This window comes from Trichoplusia ni (genome assembly GCF_003590095.1).
Source record: "Trichoplusia ni isolate ovarian cell line Hi5 chromosome 3 unlocalized genomic scaffold, tn1 tig00003252_group2, whole genome shotgun sequence".
Lineage (NCBI taxonomy): Eukaryota > Metazoa > Arthropoda > Insecta > Lepidoptera > Noctuidae > Trichoplusia > Trichoplusia ni.
In genome coordinates, this window is record NW_020799597.1 from 22,284 (window position 1) to 44,168 (window position 21,885).

General features: G+C 37.6%; 2 protein-coding genes and 1 long non-coding RNA gene across 3 annotated transcripts; 2 read left to right on the forward strand and 1 right to left on the reverse strand.

The window, feature by feature from the left end:
- Window positions 1–275: 275 nt before the first annotated feature.
- On the forward strand, window positions 276–2,437 carry LOC113506179 (actin, cytoplasmic A3a). The gene is made up of 3 exons (XM_026889032.1): window positions 276–380; window positions 932–1,292; window positions 1,404–2,437. The coding sequence occupies exons 2-3, from the start codon at window positions 943–945 to the stop codon at window positions 2,182–2,184; spliced, it is 1,131 nt and encodes a 376-aa protein (XP_026744833.1). The 5' UTR covers window positions 276–380; window positions 932–942; the 3' UTR covers window positions 2,185–2,437.
- Window positions 2,438–16,228: 13,791 nt separating this feature from the next.
- On the forward strand, window positions 16,229–17,773 carry LOC113506180. The gene is made up of 2 exons (XR_003401701.1): window positions 16,229–16,333; window positions 16,421–17,773. It is a non-coding gene; the product is annotated as an uncharacterized LOC113506180 (long non-coding RNA).
- A 1,087-nt stretch (window positions 17,774–18,860) lies between these two features.
- On the reverse strand, window positions 18,861–21,612 carry LOC113506181 (piggyBac transposable element-derived protein 4-like). Its single transcript, XM_026889033.1, has 4 exons — window positions 21,104–21,612; window positions 20,950–21,015; window positions 20,773–20,859; window positions 18,861–20,632 (listed from the first exon to the last, which is right to left on the reverse strand). The coding sequence occupies exons 2-4, from the start codon at window positions 21,010–21,012 to the stop codon at window positions 18,917–18,919; spliced, it is 1,866 nt and encodes a 621-aa protein (XP_026744834.1). The 5' UTR covers window positions 21,013–21,015; window positions 21,104–21,612; the 3' UTR covers window positions 18,861–18,916.
- Between the last annotated feature and the right edge of the window lie 273 nt (window positions 21,613–21,885).

Here is a 21,885-nt window from a genome sequence, read left to right on the forward strand (position 1 = left end):
GAGCTGAAGAGAAATTTCAGCATTTTAAAGAAGTATAATTGTGACCCCGAGCGAGTGTGTTGTGCGCGGCTACGGCGGTACGTGAGTGTTTTCGTGTACCGTTAGCTTTAGATAAAGTGTAGTGCCATTACAATCGTTATCAAGGCATATCGTTATCACCAGATTGTGGATAGAGCCGAGTGCGTTACCATATATGGTGACAAAAATTGAGGCAGCATCAGGCAGCTTGTGATTGGCGGAAAATAAATAGTTGCCGATAGTGTGTGAACTCTGATAAGGCGCGTTTTATATAGTTTATCCTCAAGAGCCGGTTCTCATTTAGTAAGGTGTGCTTGACCGAAGCAGCACGAGTCGTACCTAGTCATTAACTTAATTTAACAGTAAGTTTTGTTCTTTAAATCATTTAATTGTGGAATTTAGTATTAAGATTATTGAAAGTTTTTAAACATTTATAATTTTAACAGAGTTTTAAAACCAGTGTTTCGTTTTTAACACCTGTGACAAAAACATATTACGTAACATATTTACGTAACATAAAAGTGAAGTGATTTTCATATGGACTTGGTGAATTTTAAACGATCATTGCCTTTTTGGTTTTACCTGTGACAAACACGTCAGCTAATTACGTGGTTTTGGGTTCGATCCCCGGAGTGAACGATAAAGTGGAGTAAACTGGTTTTACCGTCTCATTATAAATTATTTCGGTTTTGGTACGATAATACTTGTGATAACATTTATTTATTAACCTGTACCATTTAAAACTTTATTCTATACAAAATAATTTAATAAAGTATTTCTTTGAATGAAGCATGACGTGTACCTGTGTTATAATTGACCACGAGGCGTTTTTTACGTAATTCATACTCATTTCACTTGCGTCATTCTTGTGATTTTAAAATACCTTTTTCATTTAAATCTTTGTTTATTTCAGACTAAATCAAAATGTGCGACGAGGAAGTTGCTGCGTTGGTAGTAGACAATGGCTCCGGTATGTGCAAGGCCGGGTTCGCGGGAGACGACGCGCCCCGCGCCGTGTTCCCCTCGATTGTGGGCAGGCCGCGCCACCAGGGCGTCATGGTCGGCATGGGACAGAAGGACTCGTACGTAGGAGACGAGGCCCAGAGCAAGAGAGGTATCCTCACGCTCAAGTACCCCATCGAGCACGGCATCGTCACCAACTGGGACGACATGGAGAAGATCTGGCACCACACCTTCTACAATGAGCTGCGTGTGGCCCCTGAGGAGCACCCCGTGCTGCTCACCGAGGCCCCGCTCAACCCCAAGGCCAACAGGTAGGTCCCGACACCCTACTGTGTCTGCACTCTCCAGCCACTAGTGTTAGTCCTCGCTAACACTGCAGGATGGAACAGGAACACACTCTGACCGTGCCCTTTGTTTCGCAGAGAGAAGATGACACAGATCATGTTCGAGACGTTCAACACGCCCGCCATGTACGTCGCCATCCAGGCCGTGCTCTCGCTATACGCCTCCGGTCGTACCACCGGTATCGTGCTGGACTCCGGCGACGGTGTCTCGCACACGGTGCCCATCTACGAGGGCTACGCGCTGCCGCACGCCATCCTGCGTCTGGACTTGGCCGGCCGCGACCTCACAGACTACCTGATGAAGATCCTCACCGAGCGCGGCTACTCGTTCACCACCACCGCCGAGCGTGAGATCGTGCGCGACATCAAGGAGAAGCTCTGCTACGTCGCGCTCGACTTCGAGCAGGAGATGGCCACCGCCGCCTCCAGCAGCTCCCTGGAGAAGTCCTACGAACTTCCCGACGGACAAGTCATCACCATCGGAAACGAAAGATTCCGTTGCCCTGAAGCTCTCTTCCAGCCCTCATTCTTGGGAATGGAAGCTAACGGCATCCACGAGACCACCTACAACTCGATCATGAAGTGCGACGTCGACATCCGTAAGGACCTGTACGCCAACACAGTTCTGTCTGGTGGTACTACCATGTACCCAGGCATCGCTGACCGTATGCAGAAGGAAATCACAGCCCTGGCCCCATCCACCATGAAGATCAAGATCATCGCACCTCCAGAGAGGAAATACTCCGTATGGATCGGTGGTTCCATCCTCGCCTCCCTCTCCACCTTCCAGCAGATGTGGATCTCGAAACAGGAGTACGATGAGTCCGGCCCCTCCATCGTGCACAGGAAGTGCTTCTAAGCTACAAGTAAGACTATTCCTAATTTATGATGCCCTACACCAGGCCCCTAATTGGGCGGCTCAAATTACGCTTGTGATCTTGTGTTTAAGTTCAGTATTTAAAAACTAGGTTGTAAGGTATCGTAATATGCATATTACGTAATTGAAGCGGAAACTTGTCATTCCGTAATTTTTGACAAAGATTTTTATTTATTTATAAATCGTTACTAACCTGAACATTTGTAATAAAAGATAATTTATATACCGGTATAAACTTGCATTTTTCTTGCTTTCTTTCCTTTCATCTCATTACCCACATATTTAGCTTGGTAAGTGAAAGATAGAGTACCGTTCAGTCCGTATTTGACAGTCATAATGTCTTGAGTTGTAACAATCCGCTAAGTCATGCCAGTCTTAAAGTTTATTTCTCTTAACTTATTTTCGTTTATCATCGGAACTCGAAGTCCGAAAACTTATCTTTATTGCGTAACGTTTCATTATTACCGACAGATTAATGTTTAACGGGACTAATAAAATTATATTAATTTTAGCGCATAGCAATAGAGATAACGAGATTATAGTACAGCTAATCCTTTATCGGTAAAAGAATTTAATCATTTCCACTGGCCTATCATTTCCATTAATTCAAAGAAACACTTATCAAGTTAACGAGTAGATATTATCTAGATACCTAGCTATCAACTAATTGGAGTAATGAGAACTTCTAGCGAACGAAACAATAATCGTGCTGCATTTAATATCGCTAATGGAGCGACTGTGGGTAGGTACTTGTACTAGGTAGCCACTCCACGGCTGCATGGGCGAGGTCGCCATATTTCGATTGGAATAGGGAAAACCGCACCTTTTAGATTCAGGGAACGTGAACAGGAAACTTTATTACCGTAGTTTAAATTATTTATAACACGTTAGGTATTGGAATTCCTCATCATTACACAGTAATTCAAAACAGACATTAATTAGTATAATATTGATTGCGGTTGTGGGCTCTATTTACTTATTTCTTATTATAGGCGGCTTTAAACGGCTTATGTTAAATAAATTCCGATAATGTCATTAAGTTTATCAATAACTTTCTTATCATTGTTTCTTATATCATAATAACCTCGACTAACACTCCATGATCGTGACACAAACGATTACACCTATAATTACTGGTCGTTACGTGTCTAAACAAGGTACCCATGTCTCTATCAAAACAAAGTAGGATGATATATCATGCATGAATATGTATATTTTCACACGACGATTTCTCTAAGCAGCTGATCGTCGAATTCAGTTTCATTTCAATAATACATTAATATTCGGATCAGTTTTCTAATCTGGTTATGTGATATATCAAAATATTTAGCGACTTTCTGTAGACTGTTTTGACAGTTGACTTGTGTTTTCACGTTCATGTAAATAGTTTGAATTATTTGTTTTGGTTTTCTGAGGTTTACAAAACAGAGAGTGCGTCAGAGGCGCATCCCTACGTTGTGTTGGATAGTGTGGTTTATAATAGCTGACCTAGAGCAATGTTTAGACGAAATCCCAAAATACACGGATATAATTAGATCGACACACCCACGGCGTGTCTGTTGAGTCTGCTGCGTGCGTGACGTCACTGGTATTGCAACTGTTCAGAAACTTTCAGACGCGTTACTTGGCAGACTGCGTTTGTTGCCTTTGCCAACAGTGTGTTGTAGTAAAAGCTCTCGCGTGCTACCAACCTATTTATAGTATGTACCTACTATGATTGTGTTACTATGTTGTTATCGTTCATTAATCGAGCCAGGAAACGGGTTTCCAGTTACTCACGCTTTTTTAACCCTAGAAAGATAGTCTGCGTAAAATTGACGCATGCATTCTTGAAATATTGCTCTCTCTTTCTAAATAGCGCGAATCCGTCGCTGTGCGTTTAGGACATCTCAGTCGCCGCTTGGAGCTCCCGTGAGGCGTGCTTGTCAATGCGGTAAGTGTCACTGATTTTGAACTATAACGACCGCGTGAGTCAAAATGACGCATGATTATCTTTTACGTGACTTTTAAGATTTAACTCATACGATAATTATATTGTTATTTCATGTTCTACTTACGTGATAACTTATTATATATATATTTTCTTGTTATAGATATCGTGACTAATATATAATAAAATGGGTAGTTCTTTAGACGATGAGCATATCCTCTCTGCTCTTCTGCAAAGCGATGACGAGCTTGTTGGTGAGGATTCTGACAGTGAAATATCAGATCACGTAAGTGAAGATGACGTCCAGAGCGATACAGAAGAAGCGTTTATAGATGAGGTACATGAAGTGCAGCCAACGTCAAGCGGTAGTGAAATATTAGACGAACAAAATGTTATTGAACAACCAGGTTCTTCATTGGCTTCTAACAAAATCTTGACCTTGCCACAGAGGACTATTAGAGGTAAGAATAAACATTGTTGGTCAACTTCAAAGTCCACGAGGCGTAGCCGAGTCTCTGCACTGAACATTGTCAGATCTCAAAGAGGTCCGACGCGTATGTGCCGCAATATATATGACCCACTTTTATGCTTCAAACTATTTTTTACTGATGAGATAATTTCGGAAATTGTAAAATGGACAAATGCTGAGATATCATTGAAACGTCGGGAATCTATGACAGGTGCTACATTTCGTGACACGAATGAAGATGAAATCTATGCTTTCTTTGGTATTCTGGTAATGACAGCAGTGAGAAAAGATAACCACATGTCCACAGATGACCTCTTTGATCGATCTTTGTCAATGGTGTACGTCTCTGTAATGAGTCGTGATCGTTTTGATTTTTTGATACGATGTCTTAGAATGGATGACAAAAGTATACGGCCCACACTTCGAGAAAACGATGTATTTACTCCTGTTAGAAAAATATGGGATCTCTTTATCCATCAGTGCATACAAAATTACACTCCAGGGGCTCATTTGACCATAGATGAACAGTTACTTGGTTTTAGAGGACGGTGTCCGTTTAGGATGTATATCCCAAACAAGCCAAGTAAGTATGGAATAAAAATCCTCATGATGTGTGACAGTGGTACAAAGTATATGATAAATGGAATGCCTTATTTGGGAAGAGGAACACAGACCAACGGAGTACCACTCGGTGAATACTACGTGAAGGAGTTATCAAAGCCTGTGCACGGTAGTTGTCGTAATATTACGTGTGACAATTGGTTCACCTCAATCCCTTTGGCAAAAAACTTACTACAAGAACCGTATAAGTTAACCATTGTGGGAACCGTGCGATCAAACAAACGCGAGATACCGGAAGTACTGAAAAACAGTCGCTCCAGGCCAGTGGGAACATCGATGTTTTGTTTTGACGGACCCCTTACTCTCGTCTCATATAAACCGAAGCCAGCTAAGATGGTATACTTATTATCATCTTGTGATGAGGATGCTTCTATCAACGAAAGTACCGGTAAACCGCAAATGGTTATGTATTATAATCAAACTAAAGGCGGAGTGGACACGCTAGACCAAATGTGTTCTGTGATGACCTGCAGTAGGAAGACGAATAGGTGGCCTATGGCATTATTGTACGGAATGATAAACATTGCCTGCATAAATTCTTTTATTATATACAGCCATAATGTCAGTAGCAAGGGAGAAAAGGTTCAAAGTCGCAAAAAATTTATGAGAAACCTTTACATGAGCCTGACGTCATCGTTTATGCGTAAGCGTTTAGAAGCTCCTACTTTGAAGAGATATTTGCGCGATAATATCTCTAATATTTTGCCAAATGAAGTGCCTGGTACATCAGATGACAGTACTGAAGAGCCAGTAACGAAAAAACGTACTTACTGTACTTACTGCCCCTCTAAAATAAGGCGAAAGGCAAATGCATCGTGCAAAAAATGCAAAAAAGTTATTTGTCGAGAGCATAATATTGATATGTGCCAAAGTTGTTTCTGACTGACTAATAAGTATAATTTGTTTCTATTATGTATAAGTTAAGCTAATTACTTATTTTATAATACAACATGACTGTTTTTAAAGTACAAAATAAGTTTATTTTTGTAAAAGAGAGAATGTTTAAAAGTTTTGTTACTTTATAGAAGAAATTTTGAGTTTTTGTTTTTTTTTAATAAATAAATAAACATAAATAAATAGTTTGTTGAATTTATTATTAGTATGTAAGTGTAAATATAATAAAACTTAATATCTATTCAAATTAATAAATAAACCTCGATATACAGACCGATAAAACACATGCGTCAATTTTACGCATGATTATCTTTAACGTACGTCACAATATGATTATCTTTCTAGGGTTAATGAAGTATGTTGATTAGCTAATATAAACATGACCTATTTCGGTGTGATTAAGTTGGCAATGTTGGTATGTGTTAAGTATTCATCCCACAGTTTCTCCAAATCCTCAAATTAAGAAGAACTGATTTGATTTGGCAGTTCACACTTTGTAAATGGGCTAGCAAGTCGTTAAAATGTGATGATTAGGATAAATATTAGGAACCATTTGTAAATTTATCGAATATCTCGACTGTTTTTTTTTGTGTTTTCACCCAGAAGCAGTTAGCAATCCGTGGTCACTGACGATGCTATTCGTATACTTATGTATATTTTTGTAACAAATCATGATAGTCATGTTGTACCTAGTCATACTTTTAACCTCCCATACTTTCACGTAATTGTAATAATAAATGTTGCGAGTCCTTGTTTTGCTTCTAAATGGCTTCAACATGAACGTTTGATTACATAAATGGTAATCCATCAGTAGCTAATCCAATAAGCTCTTGTAATCTAAATGCATTATTTTTACGACGATTAATTCTACAACTTTTTGACCGTTTTACTAATGTTAGGTTTCTACTTTGCCGGAAAGGTAATATTTATTTTCGGTGTTATTTCGGCGCTTCAGCGACATACCTATCTCAGGTTCAATTTGCGCAGGGAACAAACATCTTGATTTAGTTTGGGTGTTCTTTGAGCATATGATTTAATATTTCATAAATACACTTTACACATTTATTAAATTAGTATAGAGATAGTCTCGGGACAGATATGCATGATTGCAATAAATCTACGACTATGGTGAGCTCTACTTGGACTTTTTATTCTGGCGTATCCTGCTTATTGTCTGAGTAATCCCAATCTAGTAAAAAGGCTAAGCTATTCACATCACGTGCCCAGTGTGCCTATATTACTTCGGCCAGATAAATTTCTCGTCAAATATTCACCGCATGAGATCCGCCGACACCCCAGCACACATGCACAGTGCACAGGCCCACCCCGACGCAGGGTCAAGGGCGTAAACGGGCGCGCGATCGATCCTCTCGCTCCCTGCCAACCTCCCTCGCCCCCCCCCCTCCGCCGCCGCCTCGAGCTCCCCTAACGCGTCTGAACGGCTAGACTGGTATGCGGTTTCATACCAACTTGCGATTCTTGCCAGCGAAGCTGATTCGAACCTTAATGTAGTCGCATAAGGTTGTTAATATTTTTGGCAATGTTGAATCAGCTATCCAACCGTTTTAGTACATCACGAGGTTTCGAGAATTTGTGTAGATTTTTCATTTTTGCTAAATGATGCAATAGCCAGTAATAAATAAATGCATACCTATAAAAATCACAATTATTTAAAATCTTTTTAAATTTAAAGACTGATTGACTTAATTAATAACACAATCATTTAAAAATATAGATTGACACGGATTGGTAAAATAATAAAATATTCATTGATTACATGAATTGAAAATAGAAATGAATTGATGAATTTATAATTATTTATAAATGAATTATTTAGTGAACATTTTAAAGAAGAAAGAGTTAAAATAACGAAAGTTTTATGTTACAATGATCATCATCATTATCCATAAATTTTGTCGAGACCACAATTTCTCTTAGGCGCATTTTGTTTTCTCTTGCAAATCAATCCAATAATTAAGGTTGGTATGTATACCTACCTCGCAAGCATTTTAATTTTTAAATAGCAAAAGCTCTCTGCTTCTGGGCTGACAGGTTGATAAAAAATCCTCACAAAAGGACAACCTGTCCGGTTCGCCCTTTGTCAGTCGTCCTTTTATCACGTGGCCATTTTAAAATACTAATTCCAAATAAAATTAAATCTTAGGGGCTTTGTGATAAGATTTACAATAGCGAGTTATTATATTATACATACTTATATGGAAGGTGGTTTTCTAAATCTGGAAGTAGGCCAGTTTGCATCAGATCGCAGTCCAGTGACGCGATCACACGTGAAATGTGATCATGGACAATTAATTCCTGTCCTACTTACAGCTGAATTGTATCCATTATGAGTAGAATGCCTACAGCTAGCTACAATGGCGGATCCAGGGGCCCAATTCTGCAATATGCCATGCGACCATATATGTCAAATTTTGTCTGTGGGAGATGGCAGGCGGTAAATGCGGTTGTTAGAAAACGCTATCATTGTTAAATGCCTGTACTTCAAAATATATAAATTCTCCTCACCTCTCCTAATCGGGGTTTAATGATACCACTCTTTGAAAACTGTTGGACTATAGTTTATTAATGAGCTGAATATTTTAATATTACAAAAATATGCGATTACTTTAGAAACAACGCATTTCTAATAGAAAATAACTAGATTATTATAAAACATATAAACTACGTATTAAGTCGGTCGTAAATTAAGTGAAACTTCAATATCTAACGATCTACCAGAGTCGACAGATTTCTTATTAAGTAATACTTACTACTTAAGATGTCAGCCTACTTAATCAGCTACATAAGCTTTGATTAAGTATTAATATTATTTTGGCTGTATAAAATGCTATCATTTTCAATTTGCAATGATAGCATCTTTGGGCCCCGAATCTGCTAATTACAATATAGGAATGCTATTACAATGGGCGATGATTGAATGGCAGCATTTTACCAACACAATAATTGGAAATTCATTGTATTTACCGTGAGTGTTCCGATCCGTACTAAATTTACAATTATTGTTTTGGAAAAATGCTTAGAATATTACGAATAGTGCCAATTTAATCCAATTTTCACTATTCATGGACCATTGTAAATAGCAGAATTGGGGAAAATAAAAATTCCGAGCTCATTCGCACAAATTTCGTTGTTCGTATATCATAAGCTCCATGTAGGTATATTTCTCTGTAGTCGTAAACAAGTTACCAAATCGATCGATAAACGTAACACCTACGAAAATACTGTTCAGCATACTGAGACACTTTCGAGTCCGTGAGCAGCAATCTAAAGACCAACATTATTTATTTTGGAAGAGGAAAACATTATGGCATTTTTTACGTTTAATAATTGCCTGTAAATGTCCCTTAGGTTAACGAAAGCCTCTTACCGTGTAAAGAAGTATTGACAAATTAAGATCATCGCCATATTATTATCGAGATTGCCGCTTTAGCCAGTCTGTTGCACAGTTGCACTTAAAAAATGTTTTATATCCTTCCTTGGTGTCTAAGCTAGCACTATACCATTTGAATAAAAAAAATCGATCACGTGGTTTAGCCGTGAAAGCTTAGCGCAAAAACAAACACAAAAAGACCAGACAGATCCATTTATTTCTAAATTTATTCTCTTAAATTGTGTATTCACATATTAACTTATTCATAACATATTAACTTCGGAAAAAATATTCGCATTATTTATTATTTCATAGCGTTTTCCCTATAGCAAGAAGAAAGTCTACCAGCTTCTGTTAATATGTGCAAATCACGTTCAAAATTATACGTTCGTCGCCGTTTTATCTCAAATCAATCCGTTTATGACGCAGAATAATTTAAGAGAAATTTAAAACTTAAGAACACTTTGGTTATTATTATGCTTACAGCATGTTTGATGTATATATTACTTATTACACAAAATAATATTCCACAAGGTAGCATTTACTAAAAGTCGTTGAGTTTATGTGTTCTGAATATTGCCAACATACTAATTTCAATAACACAAAGTTATTCAACTTGTCATTTTCAGTAATTGAATTTAGAAGAACTTTTACAAAGTTTTAGATGTGTTAGGTGCAAACTTAGCAAAAGTAAATTGCGAGCACATACTTTCAAGAAGATAAAAACTTTGAATTATTTTCATAATGTACTAAAAGTGTATAAAAGATTTTGTGACATTAAAACAATGAACTAATAAACACTAAATCAATGTTAGTACCTATCAAAACTTTATATTTTATCACTAGCCATTTTCTAGACATTAATTTGTATGTAAGTACAAGGGCTATGAATAGCATACCCATTTCTTTTTTTTTTATATTGCCCACTGTGTCCCTATGCCAGTGAAATTACTTGAATGGCAAAATTCCAATGACTATTTTGATTAAGATTTGCATAATTACCCACTATGGAAGACAAAACTGTAACTTTTTTAAGACGAACGACCAGAGAGAAATTGGTATTTTCTTCTATTTTGATAAGTTGTGACCACAGAAATCTAAATAACAAGGTAATAGAAGTGCCAACGCCGCGTGACCTTGTCGCCACACTGGTGTCCTGGACGACACCAGCGCGCGAACTTACGCTCAGTCGCTCGCGGAACGTTGTCACAGCAAGAACCACTAAAAATGGTGTTTTGCGGCGTTTCTCAGGCTGGAAATTCATCTGCATCGTGTAATAACATAAATAAATAGATAACATTTTATCGGTAAGTAAATTATTGCAGTAATATTGATGTTATTGCAAAATTAAATTTCAAAACATAACCTTCATTATAAACCATATGAATATCGCACCATCCTGCAACAATTGCATTCTTTACTAACCATTGCCTCTGCAGTAAGAGACTTACGGAAATGCACCGTTGTAAAAAGAGAAATGTATAACGAAAAATAATATTTTCAATACGATCGTATTTATAGTGGTACGGCCGCACAAAACTGTCGGAAATAGTGATGTGGTTAAGTGCGGACAAATTATCCAAAATGAACATTGTATACGAAAAGTAACAATTTTAATAGTCGTTTGTTTTTGTTAACATATTATTGAATATATTTTTATTTCAGATTCCCACAGGATTGAAATAAATACAAAAGACAAGTGGATGTCTACCACGGGTAAACGAAATTGGTACCCTACAACTTAGGCCGAATATACACTATGAAATTAGTTGCATGCATGATAACTTGCCGCCCGCCGCCGCCCGCGCCCCTCTCCATTGTTACGGCTCGGACCGCGCTCGCAACTGAATGTTTCGAAAAGTACGCCTTGCGTTATAGCATAGCATTGAATAAAAATTGCAATTTAAATTTATCCAAATCTCATAAAAACCCATTTTTTTATTATGAACCTTTACTAGTCATTGGATACATGAACTGGGCTGCTTTTGTAAGACGACTAAAAAATCACCGTATATACCAAATCTACCTACCAAGTATTTCCTAATAATATTTTTTTTTGTCAACCGTCAATCCGCGATTTTTTTTTTGTAAGTACATATTATAATGTAATCCATAGAAGAATACAACAAAAAACATTGTCACTCATAATTTCGTCTTTCATTATATTTCGGACCCGTAGTCAATCCCTAGTGTAGTTTACGTAATCACTACGACTAATGCAAAAAAATGTAATGACTGTGTGAGTTAGTGAATCCATACAACGTCAAAGTCAACCTTATTGCAATAGATGTACGGCCTAGTGTTGTTTGCTTGGTCTTCTCGATGTTAATGTGTGCGTGATTGCGTAGTTATTTGCTGTGAATGTGTTGAAGCCCCGCCCACCGGCGACATGCGTTTCGATAGATCGCCGCGGTGTATGCCATTTCTATTACCTTGTTATTTAGATTTCTATGGTTGTGACATTGAGTAAAACAGTCACAAATTATGGTATTGATACTAATCTAAATTGGATAGGCAATTTATGACTCGTTAAAAATATGATTAAAGGCAAAAACACGTAACGACAAGTGTCGCCAAGGTCTTCATACATCACACATTAATTGTGATTCACACCATACAAGAATACAACAAATTATGTATTCCAATACCGAAACATTTTACAATACAATGGTCTTTCGAGTTTATATTCTATGCGATACTCTGAGTTTCCTTCGTTGAGTCATTTCTCATAGTCGTGATCCTGTAGAGTTAAGCTTTCTCAGAGAACAAAAATAAATTTAAGGAACTGGTGGAAGGAAGTGGAGGAAGTGTTAAAACAATTCAACATTTAAATGGATTGTTTAGCTATAACCATAGCCATAGCTGCAAGCAACCATCAATATTCTAATTAATTATCTTTACAGTAAGAAGTACCTAGATATTTCCGTCCACCCAGTGAATAATCTATTTAAAGGATGAAAATAATTATAATAACGTTAGAATTTTGTATAGTTATTTAACGAAACCAGCGTTTAGTTTTTTTAATTCTAGTATCGCCGATGATTTCCCAAACATTCAAGCCACACGCAAAAAAGACACCAAGACCCAGGACAAACATTTGTGGATCACGTAATCGCTTTTCCTACAAGGGGATCAAATCTGCGTTTAGTGTAGCGAAATTATATTCATGGAACATTAGACATGTAATGATATATGAGTAAGTACTTCCAGAAAGGACTCATCCGATGTCCGGTGTGAATGACTCACAATAAGTTAATATGATAAATCAACATACACTTTACATGATGTGGCAATTCGCACATATTATGTACTTACATATACCACACTCAATAAGTCCGTCTTGTTTGATCAAATGTTTCACCACGAACAGTATAAAATTTGGCATGCAAAAATTAATGTAGTTTGATTTTAAATTTCATATATTTCGTCGATTTTTTTATGGTTTGGCTACGATAGACTTCTTCTGATCGTAGTTTCAGGGGTGAGATGGTAGGTGTGATTATTTAGCTGTCTGTTTAACGCTCTCCTATGTAAATTAAGATGCCTTAAACAACATGTGCTTCAAAGATTTAAGACTACAGTAATTAAGTAATTACCTACGTAAATGTTTCTATGCCTATGTCATGTCAGGTCCATGTAAGACTGAACCACCTTGAAGACGTTGTTTTGGAAACATTAGCTAGTGATTGTTTTGTAAACTTTTACTTGGACAATGTCATAGCGTAACGTCGGATAACGACGTAAGTTTGTAAAACGAGTTCTTTAGAAATAAATAAATGTGTAACTTATTAGTCATAGGTCATAACTTACAAGGAACTGAATTACTGGTCCCTCGAGTCAACTGTATTGACTCATCGTCGTAGTACGCATGCGCGACGGAGCCGTGACTCACAACTACAGCATTATGTCCCGCCATCGCCGGCAGAGCCCGGAACAGATTAAACGCTGTTTAATCAGCTCTGTCTAAACAACTAGCGTGTAATGCCAGAGGTTAAGACATCGTGATCTCAAACATTACCATTACAGTACCATTTCTATGAAACTTTCATCCAATCTTTACAATTTAATGATAAATAATCAGAAAGTGTTCGCAGTCAAGTTCTCACGTTTTTTTACAGATCAGTATTGCTGTACCCAACACTGCAACTGATGTTTCTTTCTAGACTTATTAGTCCACGACCGATAGATTTTAGACAGTTAGATAGAGAACACAAATTAGTAGTCTTAGAGAATGTGTAAAGAGGGCGCATTATTTACGACCTTTCTCATTTTACAATGCTTACAAAACTAACAACCCATCGGAAATGCGTGTCTAAATGTGCCTTTGTGTTGAGGCAACAGCAGAATAAGTACCTACTAACTAGTTCTCCGACAACCCTTGCCCGTGTGCGTCACAGCACTCACAGCTAATGCAAGGGACAGTAGAATGACTCCAGTGAATGACTCATTGTCGCGATATTCAAGTCTACACGACCCCGAGCTTTAATATTATTCAAACATACCTATTAAGCACAAAATATATTTTTATTAACGGATTTGGATATCTGTTGTCCTCAAGCCAAAGAATTTTGCTAAGAGGTAAGTATTTGAGGAAGATAAATTAGAACGTGTTTGATTAGTTTGATTGGCGGATTTCATTGAATTACCATACGAGATTTATAATTAAATGCTTACATAATTAAAAATGCGAAAGTTTACACGAATATTTTACATATTTGTATACATAATATATTAATGGTTTCCAGATTTCCCATTGCGGTTAATTTATTAACTAAGTAAGTAGGTAAATTATAAACAAACATAAGTGACTTTTTTAATCTGTATTTAATAAATACATATTTTACTACATAAATAGTATTTAATAAATATATATAACCTTTTTGTAAAATTACTCCGTACCTTTGAACGAGTCTTTTTACCATAGATAAGTAGGTACTATTTAGGGACGTGTTACAAATAGAATAATTTATACCTAAGGTCATAGATGAGGGCGAGGAGATAAGATACAGTGGCATTGACACTTGCGACCTCTTAGCGGCTCTTGAATACTCTTGATAGCCAGTCAATGCCTTGGGGTCAACGCAAACAGGCGCCAAGCCGGTGAACTGCACGACAAGTAATCAAACAATTTAATAAATTTATTACGTTTTTGGCTTATATTTACTATTTTTCAGTCTGAGAATAATGATTAATCAATGTGTGAATGAATCTCAACTATTCTTTACTGCCAAGTGCCTACGTAATGGCAAAACGATGACTTATCTCGAAAGGTCAATGACTGAAGAAAATATAACCTTTTTGAAATAATGTGCAAATACTGAGTTTTTGTACATTTTATAAGATTTGGTTTTGGATATGTACGTATAGTAAGTATATGGCACGAAAAAAAAGAGTAGGTACCTACTTATTCAGTTTACTCACCTAAATAGTTTATTGACTGCATCGACTGATCTTAATAAAAATCTGAATAATAAATAGGTAAGCACCTAATTAGATACCAACTGTAGATATAGGTACATTTTAAAACAGATTAATTTAATTTACAATTCATGCATCGAGTCCCGGAAATTTGAAAACAAAGCAGGTAACTAAATACATATAGGTAGGTACCTAATACCTACTTTTTTATCAATTCTGTTTACATACTATACCTGCCTTAGGTTCATAGCGCTACTGTTCCTACGGTTACGGCCCTTATTTCGTTTCCACCTAGTTATTGATCTAATATCAGTAGGTAATAGTGGATACATCTGGAGCAAACCATCACTTATAGTATCTATTTGGTTTTACTTCTGCCAGTGGCAAGTAATCGAAACGAGAAATGTAAATACCTACCTAGGTGAAAAATATTAAGCTGCTCAAAAATTAACTAAGTAACCAAGTACTTACCTAGGCACCTACAGGTAATAAGGAATATTTAGGAATAAAGACGGACAAATTTTCTACAACATGACTAACACAAATACACGCAAAATTACTAGAAATGACTTTGCAAAGACAACCTTCATAACTTGGTTCATTTTAATGCCGCCTTGCAAACGATATTGAATGGAATCGTTTCGCTACTAAACACAAACACAAACAAAACTTTGTACTCGTGTTTGTGAACGCCATGTACGTACGTCGTACAACGACCGTTGCCGCAGCCCACCAATCAGAGCTCAGGATTTTACCGATTCCCATATATAATAATAATAATAATAATAATCTTTATTTCAGAACAATGTCCATACATAATTACAAAATAATAAGATTTATAGTAAAATTTGTGCGCGTATAAATGCTTTCAGGATGTCTGAGTCCTGCTTTTCCGCAATAACCTGCAGGATGCTGTTGGTGCTGCTCCTGACCCTGCTCAGTAGTGATACGAGCCGCTTGCGTATTACCGCGTGGAAGCCGTCTACCCTGGCTTCCGCAAACATACCGGAGGCACTGCAAAAACGGGGCAACCCCAACAACATCCTAAACCCGTTGTTATATTGGACACGTAAGGCATTGAGCGTCCTCTGCGTATATCTGAACCACAGGCTGCACGTGTAGAAAGTCTGACAGTAGGCTTTAAATAGAGTGACTTTAACTTGTTTACTACAACGCACAAACCTGCGGGCCAGCATATTACTTCTAACCGCCAATGCCCTACGTTCCCGTTCTATGTCAACCTGGTCCTCAAGGTCCTCTGTAACGTAATGTCCAAGATATTTAAACTTTTCTACCCGTAAGGCCATCGGTTGCGGCAAGCGGGGAACTTGGGCGAGTCCATTTCTACGGAAAAAATAATTACATTCCTTTTTCGAATAGTAACAATTGCTTGACATTTGTCAGTAAGGTCTGTCAGCGGGCGCATTTTGTAGGTCGTTTTGTTAGTTATCGCGGCGTAATTAGTAGGAAAATTTATATTATTTGGCACCTACAGAGGTCCATTGGGCGAGTCGATTGAAGTCGCGGGGCGCCGGCGTACGGCGTATTCTAGTGAAGCAGATCGACCGACCTCCACGAGCGAGCGAGCAACAGAAAGAAACCAGCCGGCATTCATTTCTCACGGTTCGCGAACGCTGCGGTTATTGTCTCATCTCTATCGCGTTTATTACTGGTAAGTGATATCTATTTAATATATATTTCATCGTTTAATATAAGTTCACGTCCAAAATTGTGCTTTGCAAAATTATAGCATAGATATAGCATTAGCGTAACATTTTCTTGCTAAAATGTAATATAATTTTGCAAAATACAATAGTTGACAACTGTATCAGAACATCTGTCATCTGTCACTATCGAACTTAGGATTGCTACTGTGTTAAGTGTTTGCACAATTCGCTATCTGCATCTGCAGTGTGTAACGTGCGTGGTTGTTTTTTTTGGAATCCTGCCAATACAACCTATGGTGGAACTTTCGTTATCATTATCTTTAGAAAACGAGTTATCATCTGTACTAACTGCATTAAATACTAGTAAGTAGTATGTTAAATGTGTTTGCGATACTGTATGAAGCGTCTGTCTGATCGCTAAATGTTCAATGTGAGCGTTCCTTGAGATCTCGTCGTTATCAAGTGGCGCGCTATCAGCGGCGGGGATGCGCGGGGTGCGGGGGCCTCGCGCAGGCTCCCTGCAGCGGAATACCATATATGGCCACGAAAACTCATGTATTGTGCCGTACTGTGCGATTGGTGGAGAAGTCGGCGCAGCGGGGTAGGGGCGCCCCGATAACCAGCCTCATTTATATACTCTGCCTGCCGCGCTCGCCGACATTCCACGAAGTGAGCTCGAGCAGTGGTGTTGTGCAGCATTACCGAGGCTGTGCAATAGCGAGTTAATTTATTTATTTAATAGGACTATTTAAATTAAAAGTAAGTTGATACAGATGTGGTACTCCATTTTTTGTGATGTTTAGTGATTTTGTGGCGTGAGGAAATAGTGCAACCTTGTTAGTGTGTGCGGGTCAGTGACACGTCGTTAGGGTTGGGCCGCGTGATGCCGCACCGGCCGGGAGTCTGGGATAGCCGGTTGCGGTAGGGCGTGGTCGCCCTCTATCTCTTACTGGCACTTACCATAGTTTAACCTTTCGTGTGATTGACCCACGCTCGTAATAATTACCGTCGTATGCACGGCCGAAATGAAATGGCGCGAGGAAGCGGCGAGCGTTCCTTTGTATGTGTGTGTAAGCATTTTAAATTTCGCGCCATAACATAGACCGGTGATACAGGATGTTTATTTTTGATTGTTGAAAAATCTTTAATGCTGGATTAGAAATAAAAAACGTGTACAAAATTGTATCTTTTTATTTATTAAATTATTAACAAACATTAAAAGTTGTTCCTTATAATTAGTTACAAATAAAAAAAAATTAATTGGTTTATTTTAATCTAAAAAAATTTCCTTTCTTTTTTCTTTTTATTGTCTTTTTAAATCTTTTCGTTTCCATTCCTTCTGAATTTTTCAAGATCAATTATAATTTACGTCGCCTCCTTCTATTCAAAATCTGATCTTGCAAAATTTATAATTGAAGCAATGGAAACAAAAATACTTAAAAAGACAATAAAAATAAAGGAAAAATTTCTAGGAAAAGGATAATTTTCTAAATAATGACAATAACCATAGAATAAAAATGACCACTTTACGGAAAAAGGAAGGGTAATGAGTTTGACACCCTATGTATGTATGTATGTATCTGAATCGGTTGTTAGACCGTAGCTCAAAAAGTACTCATCAGATTTTGACAAATGAGGTGTCGATTGATTCGTCTTAACACCAGGAGTGTCATAGGCTAGTTTTTTCTATAAAAAATAGGCTACTTTAAAAAAAAAGCCGATGAGACAGAAAAAGTTGCACTAAATAAATTGATTTCTTCACAAATAACGTACTTGCATTAGTTTTGATTCAATGAGTATTGAAATACCATTTGGCATTACAAATATTACTTAAAATAAATAAAAAATAAAATAGCAAAGATTGAATAATTAGAAATTGTTCGACCTGCTAGCGCCATCTCTTGTGTGTTGACCGTATTATTTGGAAATGCTCTAGACACGGTATTTGTCCTGAACGTGAAGTTTGAGTAATTGTCACAAGCCACCAAAAAGAGAAAAATAAAAATAAAAGTTATAAAAACTAAAACCCGACTACGGAAAAAAGCATCTGAAAAGTATGAAACAAGAATATATTCCAGAATCAACGAAATACGGTATAGTGAGCATCTCCAGGTTATGGCCGTATTCGCATGCCGTTATGATTTATGCGTGCTTATTTAAGTGCTTACAATGGCATGCGACTACGGCCATAACCTGGAGATGCTCACTACCGTATTTCGTTGATTCTGGAATATATTCTTGTTTCATACTTTTCAGATGCTTTTTTCCGTAGTCGGGTTTTTTTGTGGCACGATGTTAGTTATACCTACATTAGCGACAAAATTTTATAAATTTTCGAGAGTGTGGTATTCAATCCAACATTGACCGAGACAAAGGAACTTCTGACACTTCTGGCAAACGGTGTTAACTTCTTTCCGTATTTTTTTTAAGGAGCAACGAACGCAGCGGTTTCTTTTAATTTTGTTTCTTTTGCTCCCCGCTCGATCTTCTAAAGAATCTGCATAGATTGGAAAGTGATTATCACCATCTAAGCGGAGAAGAGCAGGAGGATTTATTAGCCGAGATAAGGTCAAATTTGGGTATTTCTGAGCCAGTTGCTCCGCCAATTTATATCTGAATTGCCTGTGGCTGAGGGGATTTGTGCTGTTCTCGCGATGTATGATAAAAATGTTCAAAATGCTAACATTTATTAGCCGTTTGAACACTTTCAAGTACCATTTCATCCCCCTTTTGCGTTCCATTAAGTACATGGACAGCATTTGATCTTTTAAATCTACACCGCCCATGTACTTATTGTAGTCGTGCACAACCACAGGCTTCAATATTTGTTGTCCTGCTCTTCTTCCAGGCAACATGTCCGCATTGTGGTAAGTCGACACTGTGGTTACTAATTTAACGTCTTTCCAGGATAAGACAGATACGTCACCACAGTGTCTACTTACCACTGCTGCTTTTTGAAGTTTCCTTTCGTTGAGAATTTGTATGTCCCTCGGTGTCCCCATTCTTCGCCTGTTCAGAGTTCCGATGACATCGGTCTTATTCAACTTTAAAAATCGTGTCAAAGTAACTGAATTATAAAAGTTATCCATTACAAGACAGTGACCTTTGTTGAGGAATCTTTGCATGAGCCTTAGCACCACTTTCGCACTTGCGCTCGTAAAGCCATACAAGGAGTCCTCCGCAGAGTCCCCTGTCTGTGGATATTTTTTTCCCGTGTAAACCTCAAATTTGAGCAAATAGCCTGTAACCGCCTCGCAAAGTTCATAAAATTTGATACCAAACCGTGCTGCTTTTGTACGGATACACTGAATCCAACTCAAGCGTCCTTTAAAAAGCAGCAACGATTCGTCAATGCTTATTTCTCTGCGAGGCGTGTACATGCTATTAAACTTTTTATTACAATGGTCAATGATGGGTTGTATCTTAGCAACTTTACGATCGGAACCATGAACACTGATAGTATTGTTATCGACAAAGTGCAGGAAACGCATGAGTAGCCAGTACCGTTTTATACTCATAAGTTTACGAAAACCTGGCATGGCCAGGGTACCCGTGCTCCAGTATTCACTCACACGTCCTGCGACCATCAGCGACATAAAAATCATCACCGCAAAGAGCTTGTACAGCTCATCAGTAGTGGTTTCTACCCAATCATTTAATCGAGAATGCGCCGAGATACCGTCCGGTAACTCGGATGCTTGCGCTATCGTTTGCCAGGCATACTCGTTGGTCTGTGCCACAATACTGTTCATTATATCGTGATCCCAAACATGAGTGAATAGCTTCAGAGGATCTGTTTCCTTAATATTGGGACCTCGCTCGCCTGCCTGGGAATAAACTTCCGGTTGACCTCTAAATGTACTATAATCGCTTGACCAATTGAAAGATTCAGACAGCCTCTCGTGTTCTTCGGGATCTTCCTCAACATCTTCGGCTGTCTCTTCCAGGATAGCTCGAAGCTCCTCCAGCGACATAGGTTCCTCCTCTTCCTCACTGCCCGAATCCACTCTTAGCTCCTCGCCTAATGGCCCACTGAGTATCTACAAGAGTAAATTGCCATTTATGATAATTCTTTTTGATAATGTGACAAATATAATCATATTCATTTATAATTAATCAGAGGGAGAATGCGTGCAAAACTCTAAAAATAAAAAGTAAAAAAAAATTGTTAAATATCTACCTCGGAATAAGACATATCAAGGTCATGAGGCCTTTGATTAGGCTGCCAATCATAATCGTCGTCATCGGGAAAATGTCTTCCGGTACCCTACAAAGATGAAAATTGAAAAAAATATTTACTTGTTAGAATTCCCTGATTAACAAAAATATTTGATACAAATATTTATTAGCAGCATACCACACTTTTTGAAGTGCTGGCTTCGGGAAGCCCGACGTCGTCAATAATTCGGTCTGGCTCCATTACCTACGGTTATTTAGGATAGATTAGTTTTTTATTTATTTATTTATTTCAATGATGACAGAATGAAAGAAATAAAAAAAAAAATCTGTACCAGTTAGTCAATTATGCCATTTAATAGTTTATTGGACGACGTAGATCTTGCCTAGTACCTTCTTGTGTCCACGTAGAGAAAATGAGTTAATTTGATTAAGAAATCAATTTTATTTTTGAAAATAAAAACATATTCTTCTTGGAATGATCTGATCAATGAATTTAAAAAAAGAATCAAATTAAAATTAAGAATTTATGAGCAACATTCGTCTGGGGGATAGTGATCATATACACTATAACCACATTTGCACCAGAAAAAATTTGATAGTAGAAGCCGACGAATTGTATTTCTACTCATGATGACACGGAAGTGCCTTATGGAGTTATTAACTTCCGTGTGGCAAATATGACAAATATTTTCCCGCAAGAAATGGGTTTCCTCCCATGGCCACATACACTCTCCTTTATAGCAAGAAATATAGTCGCGTTTATGCAAAAACCGGTCAAGATCCAGGACCACAACCATGATGAATTCCTAAAAAGAAGAGAAAACCACTAATGACTTATTGATACTTTCTGATATTTATTGCTTTCGCTTTTATAATATTATAAAGTTAAGATAGATACGCGAGAAAAACCGTGTGCAGAAAAATAGTTACGAAAACTTGGACGAAACCATATGAAACGCTAGTAGTTTTACGTGAGCGAAATCGATTAACAACACCAGTTATTTTTTTTTTTTTTATATCATGAGCATGTATAGTATCGTTTATTAGTAAAAAATATTGAAATAGTAAAATAATATTGTTTTTTTTCATCTCGTTTCATTCCATTCCATCTCAT